This window comes from Ceratotherium simum, chromosome 9, assembly GCF_057802395.1.
Source record: "Ceratotherium simum simum isolate JZ-2026a chromosome 9, ASM5780239v1, whole genome shotgun sequence".
In the NCBI taxonomy this organism is placed as follows: domain Eukaryota; kingdom Metazoa; phylum Chordata; class Mammalia; order Perissodactyla; family Rhinocerotidae; genus Ceratotherium; species Ceratotherium simum.
In genome coordinates this window covers 56,696,935-56,713,482 of record NC_141908.1, presented here as the reverse complement: position 1 = coordinate 56,713,482, position 16,548 = coordinate 56,696,935, and the positions used below count along the sequence as shown (strand labels likewise).

The following is a 16,548-nucleotide window of genomic DNA, read 5'->3' as shown; positions in this document are numbered from 1 at the left end:
TCTGAGGCCTTAGCTAGATTACAGCCCCTGAAATGGTTTCTCTCTCCCTGGAATTCTTCTGCATTCATGATTTGTACAATTGACTTGGCAACTGGTCAATACAGCCATACGACAAATTTTTCCTTTGAAATTTGAACTAGGCATTTAAACTGTGCATTGTTTAAATTTCAGTGTGTTTATTTGTCATCTCTCCAACTAGATGGCAAGCTCCATGAGGGCAGAGACCATGGCTTATACTTTCTAGAAACCACCTCAACAGCGCCTGTGTACAGTGCCTTGCACATAGTCTATCCTCTTACATTGTTCAACAACCCTAGAGTGATTTCAGTATATACGCAGCCTGAACTAGACCAGATTCTAAGCATGTTTTAGATTTAGAATGAGTGTTTCTGGAGCCCCTGATCAGTAAGTGTTTCCATCATCATCTTCACTGGGAATTCTGTAAGGAGAGACCTAAAGCTCTGGATTATCAAACTCAATGTTTTTTCCTCCCCCCTCCTTGACTGCAGTCTCAGACTGAAGTGTTTATTATCCGCAGAATCTTCCTGAAACTCTCTATGAGGTTGACTGGCCGTCCCTTCTTTTCTTTAGCTGAGAACCTATGTTCTTGCTCTGCTTCTACCCACTGACTCCTTCCCAGAGAGGCAGCAGAATAATGACTAATTTGGGGCTTTGGAGTCACATTTTAGCTGAAAGTCCTATCTCCACTCGGGAAAGTTAATTAGCATCTCTGAGCCTCAGTTTTCTGAGCTGTAAAATATAGAGAATCATACCCATCTCATAGAAGTTATGTGAGGACAAAACAAATTAGGTAAAGCATCTGGCTTGGCCCTTGGCCCACCATGGGTGATGATAAATTTGTTTTGTCTTTTTTCTTTCTTCTCTTTATTTTGCCCCCTTTATTACTGTCTTTCTTCTCCTTCTTCCCCTAAATATGGATTTCCCTATATATTCTTTCTCTGAGTGATCTCATCCATTTTATTATCCTAAGATGATCTCAACTCTGTATTAGTATTTTCAGTGCTGAAGACTCGATATGAGTTCTGGTCCTGGATTTTCAACAATGGATAACGGGTTCCAGACTCACAGAATATCTATCTTTCCCCATCTCCCAACTCTTCAAAACAACTCCCTTCTGCTAATAGTGCGAGGCACACAGGAACAAAATGTAAGCCACTGCTGTCTGCCCACGAAGGCCTGGGGAATCTTCTGCAGTTCCTCTTGAGGGGCTGGCATCGTCACCTCCGCCTGCGTGACTTCACTGGTCTACCAGGACCTCTCCCCACCTTCAGTCTCTCTTAGCCAGTTCTCCTTGCTCATTGTCCCTGGATTAAGCTTCCTAAAATCACAGCTCAACTCATGTCATTTCCCTGCTCAATACTCTTAATCAGCTCCCCATTGCCTATAACTAAGGTCTCAGCTCCTTGGTCAAAGTCTTCGTCTTTACACCCTGCCCCCTTTTCAGTTTTATTCCCCACAGTGTGTATCCTGTGCTCCCATCAATGGGGATTACTCCAAGTTCCAAGAACACACCCTTGTACTCTGTTTCGTTTGTGTCTTTTGCTCCTGCTGTTCCCTCTTCCATCAGTGCTTTCCTCCTCACCCCTCCAGTCTCTCCTTGCTGAACTCTTGCCCATCCTAAAAGATCTAGCTTAAATATTTTTGACAATTGTTAATAAAACTGATTCCTTCCTTAGTCCCTCCCTGCCTGCCCCTCTCCCAAATGTTTCCTTCTCAGGTTCCTCCCCAGACTCATCCCCAGGGTTCCCCTGCAGCTCTTCCTCCCACCACACGCTAGGTCGGCACATTCCACACTATTTTATCACAGAACTTAAGAAAAATTGTAGTGTGGAATAAAGTACACCGACAGCACAAAAGGAATTGACAGATCAATTAATCCCTGAAGAAATGGTCAGCTCAGTCACACCCTTTTATAAACTTAGAGATGACTTCATTAAGTTGGACCCTCATATCAGGTGCATTATCATGGTTCTTCCTATATTTTGCTTTCATTGCAGCACAACATAAAGTTTCACTTCTCACAGGTACAATATAGCAAAGAGAAAATAAAACGTGGACTTTGTTGATGTTCCTTTGTTTTAGAAAATAAAGGCTTCATCATATCTTTGAAGTCTTCAGTCTTTTTCCTTTGATTTAGGCACCGTATGAGAACTACAAGCCTCAGCTTTTTATTAAAACTTCCATTTTTCAGCCCGAGATCCATAGAGAATAAGTTTATGTATTAGTAATGTTTAATAAACAATAAGGGATGAATAACATCATAAATATATGTTGAGCTTATTAGACACAAACCAGCAATCATTACAGATGAAATATATTAATGATGGCAAATAATGCCTGTGCTTCCCACTCAGTCATGCATCTGGTGGCCTCTCCATGCCAGTTCTTAGCATTCTCAGTATGGCACAAATTCCATACAGGCATATTATTGCCTAATAACAATGACTATGTACAGTGTTTAGTGTTTTTCTTACATATAATGCAATTTAGATTAGAAAGTCGATAGAGGTATTATTCTTCTTGCTGTAGTATGCTCTTTAACATCTCATGGAACCCAGGGTTCCACGGAATGTAGTTTGGAAGATATTACCCTAGTATACTTGTATTCATTCACGTAATTTCGGTTATTACCCGTCAAGCCACAAATCTAACATCCTCCATGAAAATTTTCCTTGATAATGCTAATTTGAACATTACTCAATTTTGCATTTGTGCAGTGCTCAATGTGTACCTGGGGAAGAAAAGATGGAAGGGAGGGAAGGAGTGGGGAATCTTACTAATACTTATAGCATTTCTATAAATTTGATGTTTGTAGTGAAAATGATACAGGAGAAAGTTCACAAAATCATTTAGCATAAAATTCCCCGTTCAAATTGAATATGGATATAATTTAAATTATTAATGTTAGGGGTCAGTAGAGTTAAAACGGTCTTTCCAGTGAGATTTTGCAAGTTGGAATTGTGTTTTTGTCAAGAAACATACTCTGAGACTGCAAAAATTGTTACGTAATTACTAAGATTACCTGTAGTCTAGATGTGCTCTTTTGCTACATTTAAAATTTTGTAAATTCTCAATTTATTTCCTGATTTTTCCCCACTCTTGGATTTAATCTTTCCTGGTACCAAACATCTAGTCTACTCACTTAAGGCGGGTGGGTGGGGGATGTCAGTGGAATTTATTATGCTTCTGTGTTGGCCTCCTATCGTCAATTTTGGTCATTACCTGATTTTCTACTTTATGTCTGCCTGCTCTGGGGCCTAAATACAACCTAGAGTTGCTCTCTGGATCATAGAGAACCTATCATTTATACCTATGGATTTGATTATTTGATATTATAGCAGGTAAGTCTTTTTGAAGTAGCTACTGATAATTACCTCGCCATTATTTTGTAAATAAAGTCACTTATCCCTTCTTAGTGAGGATAGACAATCTTGCTATGAGTGTAGTTTTACAGGGTTTGCTTTCAAGCCAACTTATGTTTCTCTTTTTTCTTACTTCCTGCCATGGTTTTCTGATAGCTTCAAAGAAAGCATGGAGAAATCATCATACTCTGACTGGCTAATAAATAACAGCATCGCCGAGCTGGTGGCTTCTACTGGCCTTCCAGTGAACATCAGTGATGCCTACCAGGATCCTCGCTTTGATGCTGAGGTAAGAGGAGTCCTCTGGTTGCAGTCCTATGGTTCAATTGTCACACTATTGATGGCTTGCTGGTTGAAGCAAAAAAGGGACATCATACAGATTGACAACGACCCTTAAGTTTACTGGCAATTCTTTTGCATCTTTCCCCTGTGATCTGATTTTTAGCATTGCCCACTGTTGACAGGAAAACTTCCTATCTCTACTCTGATTTGTGGCAAAATGGCTATTTATTATGTATTAGTCTGAGGCTGTTTTATGATTGGGTACACTTTATAGTAAATGTACCCATATACATGTACTCATGTATTAAATGTACCCATGTACATTTTATATTAAACTTATTTTATATTTATCATTTATATTAAACCATGAAATATTTAATAATAAAAATGTGTATATAACATGGTTATTTCCCTTATAGAAGTTAGAACAACTACTATATTTTTAAAAATTGCTCCCAAGAAACAGTAAATTGGTTGGTATTATTGTTTAACGTTAGTAATATAGGCACATTGTGCTGATACGCAGAATATATTAAAACAATATAGATTCTGACTTGCAGTAGTTAAAATTCTAAGGTAGTATAGAATATCATCCAGATAAATTCACATGAACTTATCAAAGTTCTGTATGTGTGTGTGTTCAATACATTACAAGTGTCCTATTCTAGATTGCCAGGCTATGATCTGAAGAGTACAGGAGTTTGAGGGGAAGAAGGGTGAGGAGACGTGTGTTCAGGGAAAGCTGAAAAAGCAGGGCGGGCTGGGGAACTGAGGTGAGTTAATGAGGGTGGAGGGGGACACAGGGGACGGTTCGCTGAAAGACTTTGAAAGCCATGTTAAGAGATTTGAGTATTTATCGTGGGCCATGGAGAACCGGTAGCTGAGTTTTAAATGGGGGAGAAGCAGGAGTTGTATTTTAGAAAGATCACACTGGCTACAGAGCAGAAGATAGATTAGTAACCAGAACGGAACATCTAATCTGTGCAACACTAAGAGGTAGGCGTCATCATCCCCATTTTACAAAAATTGAGGGTTGGTCTTTGACTCTGGAGATAGACAAGGATTGTCTCAGACTCCCAGCCCTTACTCTTAATCCTGCCCTGTACCATCTCCAGTGTCTGGAATGGGACACAACGACGGTCGGGAGGCTGGAATCTAAGTCTAATTTAGAACTTCAGTCGGATCATCTTTGCAAATCTCTGCAGGGAAATTTTAAATTCCCCAAACCCACCACTTCTCTGTAGCTGCCTGGAACTCTCTTCCCCCAGGCTACGTCCTCTGTGTATTTTCTCGTCATTCTTGAGTGTCTGGCTGAGTTGCTCCTACCCTGGAAATACTTTCCTGAACTCCCAGTCTGGCTGGGGCATCTCTCCAGCATGTTACCTTAGCTATCTCAGTGCTGACCACCTGCTAGCTCTCCTCAGTTCTGATACGTGACTTCTGAACTTTGAGTTACCTTCCATGGGAAAGTACACAGTCCAAAGCTTCTTTAGTTCTTCTCCTGTAAGGAAGAACACCACAACCTTGGTTCTGTGACTGGCAGAGTGGAAATGATTTATGGATGTCAATATTTATATACATTAGCATTGCAAGCAGGTTAGGACTGATTTTATGAAGTTTTGCCTTTTGCTATGTTTCTTTTCTCCTTGATTTTAGAGAGAGAATACTGAACAACAGATTTCTATACCCACAATTTTATGAAGACATGCTCTCAGTATTCTATAATTAACATCAATAATAGCTGAACAAACTGAAAGACTTGCTATGCAGAAAAATCATTAATTGCTAATTCATTGTTACACAGTCAGCATATTAGATTAGATGTTGAGGGATAGTGATTGATTCCTACCACAAATTATAGCACTAAATTTGGTATGGATCGCTGTTATTCTGCTCTTAGCTTTGGGCCATGAAGTCAAATTCTGGGGAAGCAAAAAGAATCAACAAATTACACCATTTTTAAAAGTTGGTTCACAAGACATATATAAAGGTATAACAAACATGATACAGTGAATACCCACCACCCAGTTTAAGAAAAAGAATGTGATCATGACTTTTGAATCCTTATATTGATGTTCTCTAATCCCATCTGATTTATTTCCACCACAGAGGTAACCACTAGCATAATTTGAACTTAACATTCTTTTGCTTCTCTATATAGTTTCATCACATATGTTTGAATCTCTGCCCAATATATTGTTATATTTTGCATATCTCTGAACTTTATATAAATTGAATTATACTGTATATATTCTTCTGTGGCTTGCTTTTTCTTTCAACGTATGTTCTTGAGTCACATGAATTTATAATTCATTCATTTATTTTCACTGCTGCAAAGTATTCCATTGTATGAATAAACCTCACTTTATTTACCCACTGTAGTGTTGATGGGCATTTGGATTCAGAGTTTTGCTGTTACATACATAACTGCCAAGGACATTCTAGTCCATGTCTCTAAGTGCACACGTGCAAGAGTTTCTGTAGCGTCTATACCTAGGAGAATGACATGCTGGGTCATAGGCTGCAGGCCTCTTCACCTTTATCAGGGAACGAAAAATTCTCATCCAATCATTGCTCTTTGTTTCTTATGAAAATTAACATCTCAAGAATACTTCTTGCTAATACAATATAGTGAGCTTGAATATACTGTATCCTCATGTCTACAGGCAGGCTCTTACCACATCTCTTCCTGATTAGTGATACAGCCATTTTACATTTTTCTCCACACTTACAGTCCATGCCAGTAAGGCAGCCTGCCCCACTGATCTATAAAAAGAAGAATATGGACTCTCGAGCAAAAATGCAACAGTTATTTCTGCGGGATTTGGCATAAAAAATTTCATGCCCTTATCTGATAGTTAGAAGCAATGATGTCTGCAGACAGTAAACTGTGGAAAGTTAAGCAGTGACTATTTGTGAGATCACGTTCTCCCCTATGATAAAATAAAGCGTGTACCTAGACCATCATTCCGTCTTGGCCTTCCACCTAAAATGCTCTCAGTCTGCCACAGCTAATGCCAGATTTTAAATGCAAATCTGAAGATGTATTATACCATGATTTTTACATGTTCTCTTTGCATGGTACCGGAATTTAAAGTTACTTTACATTTCCCTTCTCATGCTGGGGGGGAAAAATTGGAAAGGAATTAACCAATGCAGATGGAGGTGAGAGAGAGAGCTCTGCCTACCTACAGGCATTTAGTAGATATGTCCTACAATTGTGTGTGTATGTTGGGTTATGTGTGTGTGTGTGGGATGTATCACACAGGAAAAGCAAAATTATTTCTCTGTTTAGGCTTCCTCCCTTCTCAAGTATATTTTGCCTCAGTGACAGGTGTCAGCTGTTTATGTTAATAATGAATGAAACAGCGCTCCCACAAGAGGCTAAGAGGCTTGAACCTTCTTCCTGCAAAGGCTGATGTAAGATGGTGTAGATCATAAGATAAAGACAGCCATTTCAGATAATATTTTTCATGAATGTATTAAGTATTTTCCTCAAGATAAAAAAGTACCCTGACAAAATGGAATTGCTTCATCCTTTTACTAAAACTAATTCTAGAATCATCCTAGAGACGAGGGCACCTTTTAGAACTGTGTTGTCTTCCCGCAAAGGTTTGAGTCCTCTCTTCTTGCGTCTGGCACGTGGGTTCATAATTTTTCCCAGTAGTCATAACTGAGTAGTTATTTATCAGTGGTAGTATATAAGGAAACAATTTTTTAAAACCTGGGATTGATGAATTATCTCCAATAGTTATCTCCACTGGGAAAATTGCTTGCTTTTTTGTTCTCTACACTCACTGACTTCCTTGAATAGTTTGAGGCTGGTTAGCAAGAGTGTTAATTTGCAGGGAGATAGCATGGGGAATCCTTTTCAAAGCATTTCCTATTTTTCCTACAGATTTTCTCAACATAAGTCTACATAATGGTTGTAAATTTGACAGAAACACAATTATGCTAAACTCTAATATCTATCCTAAATTTCTCAATGGTTTAGTGGCTAATTCTGGCAACCTGAATTCTCTTTACCGAACACAAAGAAGGACCCCAATTCATCAGGCAATGTAGTGACCTGGGATAGAACACTGAAAAGTAATCGACCTTATTCTAGGGTTTCATACTATAGACACATCAACTTTCAGTAAATAGAAATATTAGAGATTTCTTTAATTTACAGGTGAGGAAACAGAGACTTGAAGAGCTGAAGTGACTTGCCTAAGGCCACACCGCTTCCTCAAGGCATGGTATGGAACAGATTCTGTACCTTCTGATTTCTAATTTAATTCTCTCTTTCTGAGTGGCCACTTGGGAGGACCAGCTGCGGAGGGGCTGCCTGGGCAATAGAGTCACCACTCTGTCTTTCCTCTCTCCACGCAGGCACATGAATTTTTGGCCAGCAGACCTACCTTTTTGTCGTGTCTGCTCCACTCACCAGCTGAGTATACTACTTACATACGTATTGTAACATGTAAAATTCTATATAAATATTTTGTATACCGTGCAATCCTGTATAAATGTCAGGTGAAGATATTAATCTGATTGACGACTAGTTTTTTTAGTTCCAGGGACAGGGGGTGGGTGCTAGATTCAGGTCCTTTTCTCTAAATGAAGGGGCCTTTACACAGAGCTGCGGACCAACAGATCTTGATTACGGACAAGCCAACTTCAATGTTGGCTTCCTCTAGAGCCACAGTCAGGAAAGAAGAGGAAAATCTCTAGCCAAAGAGGGGAGTTAAGGGTGATTGTTTGTTGACAATAAAGAAGGGAAGGTGACAATAATCTGATAATCTGTAGGTCTTCAAGAAAGCCAGGTCTTTCCTTTCTAGTCAGAGGAGGAACAATAACAGGTGTTAGCTGCAAAGGTGGTGAAGGCTGGATGCACGTCCTGTGGTCCTGGGCTGCCCTGGGGAGATGATCACCATATCCTCCCCTATAGGGGCCAGCAATATGCAGACCTGGCTCTTTAGAAGAGCATCCAGACATCGAGGAGTGAGATTATCTAGGTGCATTAAGGATGATCAAATTTCAGGGGCTGGCTACACTGCCCAGGCCCAAGCAACCCACCAATCCTTAAAACATATAGCTAAAAGCCAGTTACACTGATATATTTCAAACATGGCTCTGCTGCCTACATTCAAATAACTGTATCAGTTAAGGCAGTAGATAAACTCCAAAATCTCTGTGGCTTAATACAATAGAAGTCTAGTTTTTGCTCATCTTAGGCCCAAACAGATATTCCTGATCAGTTGCAGTGGGTAGGGAGGTGTTCCCTACTCCATGAATGAAATTGTTCAGCGGCAACTTAGGAAAGACTCGCCTCATGGACTATCTTGTGGATTCTTCAGATCTCTAACTGTGGATGCCCACCCCAATACATCCTCTTGTGTGCATTGGTAGTTTCTTCTCCAGTTTGAACTAACATGGGAAGCTTGTCAGTTTGGGGATTCGTAATGCCAGTGGCTATTTTCTGCTAATAAGAGAGAATTTATTCTCTCACGCTTTGCTTTAGCTGTACAGTTAAAGTAGAAACTAGATTTCCAATTTCTGTGTCTTTGCTGCCTTGTAACAACTTCTGGGAAGTCCTCAGAAACTCTGCCCGAATACATGCGGCAAGAGAATGATCCTTATTTTGAAATCTCCCTTTTGAAACTGTTGGTCTTCCTTTTGATAGAAGCTACAAAGGGATGTCTTTAAAGTGATGTAAACCTCATCCCGGGTGCTGTCAGGCACTTGCTGCGAGGGCTATGGGGCAAGTAATCATAGTTGTCCACCTGCTGGGTGTTCTCGTTGTGATTGTGTTAAATATTTAATGGAGTTCCCTCCTTGTGGTGAACAGAGCAACTTAGCAGGCGAGCCACAGCGATTACTCGCCTTCTGTCTGCCTGTTCGAGTTGACTCTTAGAAGTGGTGCCTGCTGGGCCTGATAGCATGCATGGTTTTAAGGCCAAACTCCTTGGTTTATGGGTGGAAAATTATGAGAATTGTTGTATAAGATAGACACAGAGCCAGAACTAAATTTCTGAGCTTTAAATTCTGCAACCTTATGAAGATCACTATATGTTTATTCTGTTACAAGACTCTGTAATCCTTGAAAAGGATGGAAGATGGAAAAGATCTACTAAACATAACTGATTATATTTATTTATAGAGGCTCAAGAAACACTCATGTTCATGGGTTATCATGTTAGTGGGTTTTGTAGTTTTGTCGGTCATTTGCTCCTTGGGAAGGGGGTGTCCGTGCGTGGCTCCTGAAGGCGTTGACAGGAATACCATGAACATTAAGTTCCTATTGCTATATAACAAATCACCACAAATTCAGCAGCTTGAGACAAACACCCATTTGTTATCTCACAGCTTCTGCAGGTCAGAAGTCTGGGTGTGGCGTAGCTGGCTTCTCTGCTCAGGGCCTCACAAGGCTGAAATCTACGTGTTGGACAGGTGTCATTCTCATTTGGATCTTGGCATTCTTTTCAAAGCTCATTCAAGTTATTGGTAGAATTGAGTTTCTTGTAGTGTAGACTGAGGCTCCCATTTTCTTACTGGCTACTGACCAAAGGTCTCTCTCAGCTCCTAGAGATTGCCCTCAAGTACTAGCTATATGGCCCTCTCACAACATGGCAGCTTCCTCTTCAAAGCCAACAGGAGAATCTCATTTCAGCTGACTATGACAGAGGCTTACATAATGTCAGGAGTGGCTGACATAATCACAGGAGTGGCTATCCCATCACCTTTGCCGTATAACGTAACCTAATCAAGGAAGTGCCGATCCGATCATATTTACAGGTCCTGCCCACACTCAAGGGGAGGGGATTATACCAGGCTTGTACAAAGTAGAGGGTGGGCAGATGGAAATCTTAGAGACCATCTTTAGAATTCTGGCTACCACACTATAATAAAAACTAAAATTGAATCCACACAAAATATCTCTATCCCATGAGACAATCTTTCTGTTCTGTTCTTTCTGTTCTGATCTGGAAACATGTTCACAAGAAAACAAGCAAGCCACAGAGAAATATGTTTAGAATAATGTATAAAAGTATGTATAGAATAATATATGTGGATGTACACACATATATATACACATATTTTTCTAATAGACACCGCAAACTTAACATGACCAAAACAGAGCTCACAATCTTTTTTTCTCCCCAGCCTGCCCCTCTCTCTATTTTCCTATCTCTGTTAGGGCAACTCAGTCCTTTCTGATGCTTATGCCAAAAATTTTATAGGCATGATTCTCTCATGTTGCACATCTAACTCATGAGGACGTCCAGTTGTCTCTACTTGCAAAATTTATCCAGAATCTGACCACTTCTCACCACTCAACTGCTACCACCCAGGTCCACACCAGCATCATCTCTGGACTATTTCATGGCCGTAGCCTCTTAATCTATCTTTCTGCTTTCACTCTTCCCCTCTACACTCTGTTCTCAATATAAGAGCCGGAGGCTGTTAAATTTTAAGTTATATCATATCACAACTCTGCTCACAAACTCTTCAAAGTCTCCTAATTTCACTAGAGTAAAAGCCAAATTCACAATTCTTTCAGAGGCTTACAATGCCCTACACAATCTGGCACCTTGTTATCTACCCTCAGCCTTCACTCATACTTCTCCAGCCACATTGGTCTCCTTGTTATTCCTAGACCATGCCACTCACACACCTACCTCAGGGCCTCTGTGCTGGCTACTCCCTCAGCTGAAATACTCTTAACTCAATATGTGCGTGGCTCAAATCCTCACCTCTTTAAAGTCATTATTCAAATGTTACCTGTTAGAAAAGCCTGGCACCTTAGTATTCCTAATTCCTTTTATCCTGGTCTATTTTTTCTCCATAATTCCTAACACCTTCTAACATATAATTTATTTATGTCTTTTTTGTATTGTTTACCTTCTGTCTTCTCTCACTAGAATGTAAGCTCAATGAAGGTGAGGATTTTGTCGGTTGTGTTCACTGATGTATCCCCAACAACTAAAACAACGTTTAGTACATAACAGAATTATTGTTGAATATTGTTCAGTATTGTTGAGTATACTGTCTATGTTATTTATGCATATATTATATATTGTTGAATATATTATAAATTGATGTATGAACATATTATGTATTTGTAGGAAAAAGATCAGGAAGAGCTTATACCAAACTGTTAATGCTTGCCATCTCTAGAGATGGCAAGATTAGAGCTTTTGATTTTATTTTTACTTAAAAATTTCACAAGTGTTTATATGGTTTTTATAATCAGGCAAAGTTATAAAAGTATTTTAAAGTTTTAGACCCTTTATATCTTATGTGAAATTATACTTTACCGGGCTATTGTGAGCCCTCCAAAAGCTACATACTGTTACTCAAACCAGATTTGAAATAATGCAGGATCTAAGTAAATTAGCTTGCCTTGCTGTGTCTCTGGGGAATTCAGATGGATTATTTTCTGTTGCCCTTGCCAGCATGGAGCATTGCTTGGCTTTTAGTCTAACTAAGATCTTTGTGTGAGACTGTCCCAACAGCATGTACATAAACTGCATTTGCAGATGACCTGCTGTTGGATCAGGTGGCTTCTTGAAGTGCATACTCTATTTACAATTACCTTCCATGGAACAGTTATTCTGGCCTTGCTTTTAGTTGGCATTGTGCTTATGAATTCAACACCCAATAATTACTTGCACTCTAGTACATCATCTGTGAAGCTTTCTGCCCTTCTTTTCATGCTAGATTCAAAAGAACGCCTTAAAACAAATACACTAATGCATGACAAGCCATTATTTGGTCAATATAAGGTATAATATTCTATTGCTTAATTTAATATTTCCTTCCATTTGTATAGTTATGGAGAGAATTTTCAGAGCCGTTACATGCAGCGTTTGTTTTCTGCCTGCAACAGGAATGAACAATTGGACCCAACATTTAAATATGAAAGGTTCAGCAAGGGGAATGGCAGAAAATAACTAAAAAGTAGGGCAGGGCTTATGCACAGATGGTTTGGTAGTCTCTGTATTTGTTACAAATTCAGGAGTGGTGGGAAATCCATCAGCACCCAGATCTCCCCTTCCATGGGTGGTCGATGCCTGGAGTTACACATTTAAATCTAAAGTGTCATGATCCTAAGTCTGTCACTCTTCAATCCCAAGCAGTTCTTCTATATGAAGTTCTTTCTCTGAGTTTTTTTTGTTAAAACCTGTTATAGACAACTTAATAGTTCTTATCCTTGCAATGTAGCACTTAAGGATAATGGCACTCCAGGCTCTAAAATTCTTTGGCTTAGAGCATTAAAGCCCATTTCGCCTGTCAGATTTTCATAGCGAAGCACTTTCGCGATCTGGGATGCTGAGAGCGAGCCTGGCAGGACAGTTCATTGTCTAGTCTCTGTAACGCCTCTGGTCTATCAGTTATACTCCTTTTACAAAGGGAAATGTGCAAAATTGAAACCATTAAGAGATAGAGCTCTGTGGATCTGCTGAGATGCATTTGCTACTGGTAATCTCTCAGTTGCTGATACTTAGTGGAGGCCACTTTGAGATTCTTTCACAAGAGGAGGGTTTGATAGGAAAGATTGGATAGTGGATATAAGATTTCCAGGTGACCAGGAGGGCAAGGAAGGTTAGGAGGATTACTAAGACTTGAATAAGATATAGAATGGAGTAGCTGTGGGTAGCGAAGACAAATCGAGGTCCCATGGTTCTAAGAGTCGAACAGACTTTGCTGCATAAGTGGTGGAGACAATGCCTCAGTTCTCAGCCCAAAGGTCAGTTATTTTTTTGTGCTTTTATCACGAGTTTAAGAAATAATTTGTAGGCAGTGTTTAGGTAAGGTAGGCAAAAAGAACCTACCTCTCTATTATTTCAAGGATACCAAGAGACTGACTCAGAACATCTCCCTGGGCTTGTCCTTAGTACCGGAATTTTCACTGGTAGATTGGCATTTAGGGGATAAAGTATTGCTTTAGATTATTGTTAAAGTTGCACATATCTTTCTAGGGAGAGGAAACACATTGCACATTAATGAATAGTGTTACATCATCACCAATTCATTTAACATTACCTTTGACTGCCTTTGAGAGTCTGGAAAATATGACAAGTATGTTTTGATGGCTCCAAGAGATAAACCATCTTTAATTAGATCCACTAACTGGAAAGACCCAATGAGAACAGAGACTAGGTATAAATTTTAAGCGGACAGATCTTTAACTGGAAAGAACTTGGCACTTCCAGATAATACATTTATTTTAACTGTAGCCTCCTAGAAAGGCTGCTTAGTCTCATGTGATCTAACATTTGGGACTCGATGTGAATTTTAAATTGAGAATTACTGAGCAGGGCCCCCGTGGAACAATGGAGTAGATGTTTTGGGGCAGATATGCCTTTCAATATTAATACTATTTACATTTGTAAAATACCTTACAAATTTTGAAATCCTTTCACACTCATATTCTTGTGAAATAACTTGGAAAATAAGCAAAAGCACAAAGAAGAATAGATGAAAATCTTCTATAATGTCAAAATCTGGTGATAACCAATGCTAACATTTTGGCGTGCAGGAGGTAAATGCTGATGACAAAATTGAGGCATGGAGAGTTTTGGTGACTTGGTTGGGGTGGAGAAACTGATAGTTATTTTTGAGCTCTATTGACTGATACAATTTGGAGTCTTGGGTTATCTGATGAACAGAGATGATTCTTTCCTTCATACTTTATTATTCCTCTTTATCCCTGTTTGAGATTCCTTCTTCAGAGGTCTTGAGCTTCTATGATGAGCTTCATCTCCCTTCTCCTTCTCCTTCTCCTTCAGCCCCTGCAGAAGATGATATATGCTCCCGGGCCTTGCTGTTTCATACGGTCATATAAACTAGCCCGGATTAGTTTTACTTTCCAGAAACAATAGCTATTGCCACAAAGAGACAACTAGGGGATTTCCTTACTGATCTTAAAATGGGAAAATTTACTCTCATCATACTCTACCATCTTTCCTTCTCCCTCCTCCCGTCTTGTTGGGCTCATCAAGCGTGCTAATCATCATGACTCCTCTTCCCTATTCTCATAGCCAGTTAGTGCTAGCTTCACTACCTTCCCTCAGCCACAGTGGGAATGATTTAAAGACACTCTCAACATTCTCTATTGCCTCTCCTCTCCTCTTGTGCTCAGCCCATGCAAGACTCAAGTTCTGGATTGATGCAGCTCTGCTATCTCTCAGTGTGGCCTTCCTCTCTTCCAGAACTAACCACTTGACTTCTGTTCCTGATCCCATCTCTTCTTCCCTTGACTGTCTTTGCCTTCTGTTAGCCTTGTGTGTTACTAAACTCAATAACCCATTTTCAGGGCTTATCCTATTTGACCATTCTGCAAGATTTGACACAATTGTTCCCCTTTAGTTCTATTTAGAAAATAACTTTTTCCCTTGTGTACAAGTAATTCATTATCTAAGATTAAGAAAACAGAAACAATAATTTAAAAACTACCATAGGCAGAATTCTTTCACGATGTCTACATATAACAAATCATCATGTTGTGCACTTTAAATATGTTAGAATTTTGTCAATTGTACTTCAATAAGGCTGGGGGAGAAAAGGATCAGTGGTTGCCAGAGGTAAGCAAAGATGGAGGGATGAATAGGTGGAGCACAGGGGACTTTTAGAGCAGTGAAACTACTCTGTATGATACTATAATGGTGGATGCATGTCATTACACAGTTGTCAAAACTCATAGAACGTACAGCATCAAGAGTGAACCCTAATTTAAGCTATGGACTTTGGGTGATAATGATACGTCAGTGTGGGTTCATCACTTGTAACAAATGTGACACTCTGGGAGTGATGTTGATAGTAAGGGATGTGAATGTGCATGTGTTCAAGCAGGGCATATATGGGAACTCTCTGTACTTGCACTCATTTTGCTGTGAACCTAAAACTGTTCTAAAAATAAAGTCTATTTAAAAAGTAAAGAAACAAACAAAAACTCCCATAGGCAAATAATTCAAAGGGAGCCACTGTGGTTATAATTTTTCGAGGATTTTCTAATGTATATAGTATGTGTTTGTATACCCACAGACACCCACACTATTATCACTTAATATATTAAAATTTTCCATGTTAATAAGTATTCTTGTATAGCATGATTTTAATTAGATGGATAATATTCCATTGTATGGATGTGCAATTATTTACTTAACCAACTCCCTTCAGTTGAATATTCAGGTTATTTCTAATATATCATTATCATAAATAATGCTATGGTTCACGCCTTTATGTGTAAACTTTTGTGCATAGCAATGATAATTACCATAGGATAAATTCCTAGACATGAAATTGACAAGTCAAAGGGTATTTATACTGTTTAGACTCTGGATACACATCAATAAATCTATTTCCAGAAAGATTGTAGCAGTGTATTCACACGTTAGAAATGCTGTGAAGCCTTTAGGTTAAGAGTATGAGCTTTGGAGTTCTTTTCCCTCCCTGTCAGTGACCCCACCTTCTTCTTCTTTCCCTAAATATTGTGTCCCCTCAGGTTCAATTTTTCGTTCTTTTTGTCTTTTTCTTGGACAAGTTCTGCTGTGGTGATTTTACCCACTCAGTTAACACCAGAGCCTGATGACTCCGGGATTAGTATCTCCAGCTCCTCCTCCTCTCTCGTTGCCATCTCTCAATTGTAATGTGTGTGAACTGGAACTCGGTATCAGTTCCCTCAAACTTCCTGGGTCGCCCACCTCAAGGAACTCTCCACCCTCACTCAATGTTACCTCAGTGGGGATAGGAGAACACATACTTCCACCTCCCCAAAATAAAAAATTCTTCTGGAAAACTACAACAATTTTTGGTAAACAAAATTCTCTTTTATTTCACTGGCAGGTTTGTTTTTCTCACTACCAGCCTCTCAAGCTGTCTCTCTCCTTGTTTC

At 39.4% G+C, this 16,548-nt stretch overlaps 1 protein-coding gene across 1 annotated transcript in view; it reads left to right on the top strand.

Moving 5' to 3' along the window:
• Nucleotides 1–16,548, top strand: part of PDE11A (phosphodiesterase 11A) — a 255,806-nt gene that overhangs the window by 59,701 nt on the left and 179,557 nt on the right. The window contains exon 4 of the mRNA XM_004426667.3: nucleotides 3,540–3,672. Coding sequence (XP_004426724.2) covers nucleotides 3,540–3,672 — 133 coding nt within the window. The remainder of the gene's footprint in view (nucleotides 1–3,539; nucleotides 3,673–16,548) is intronic.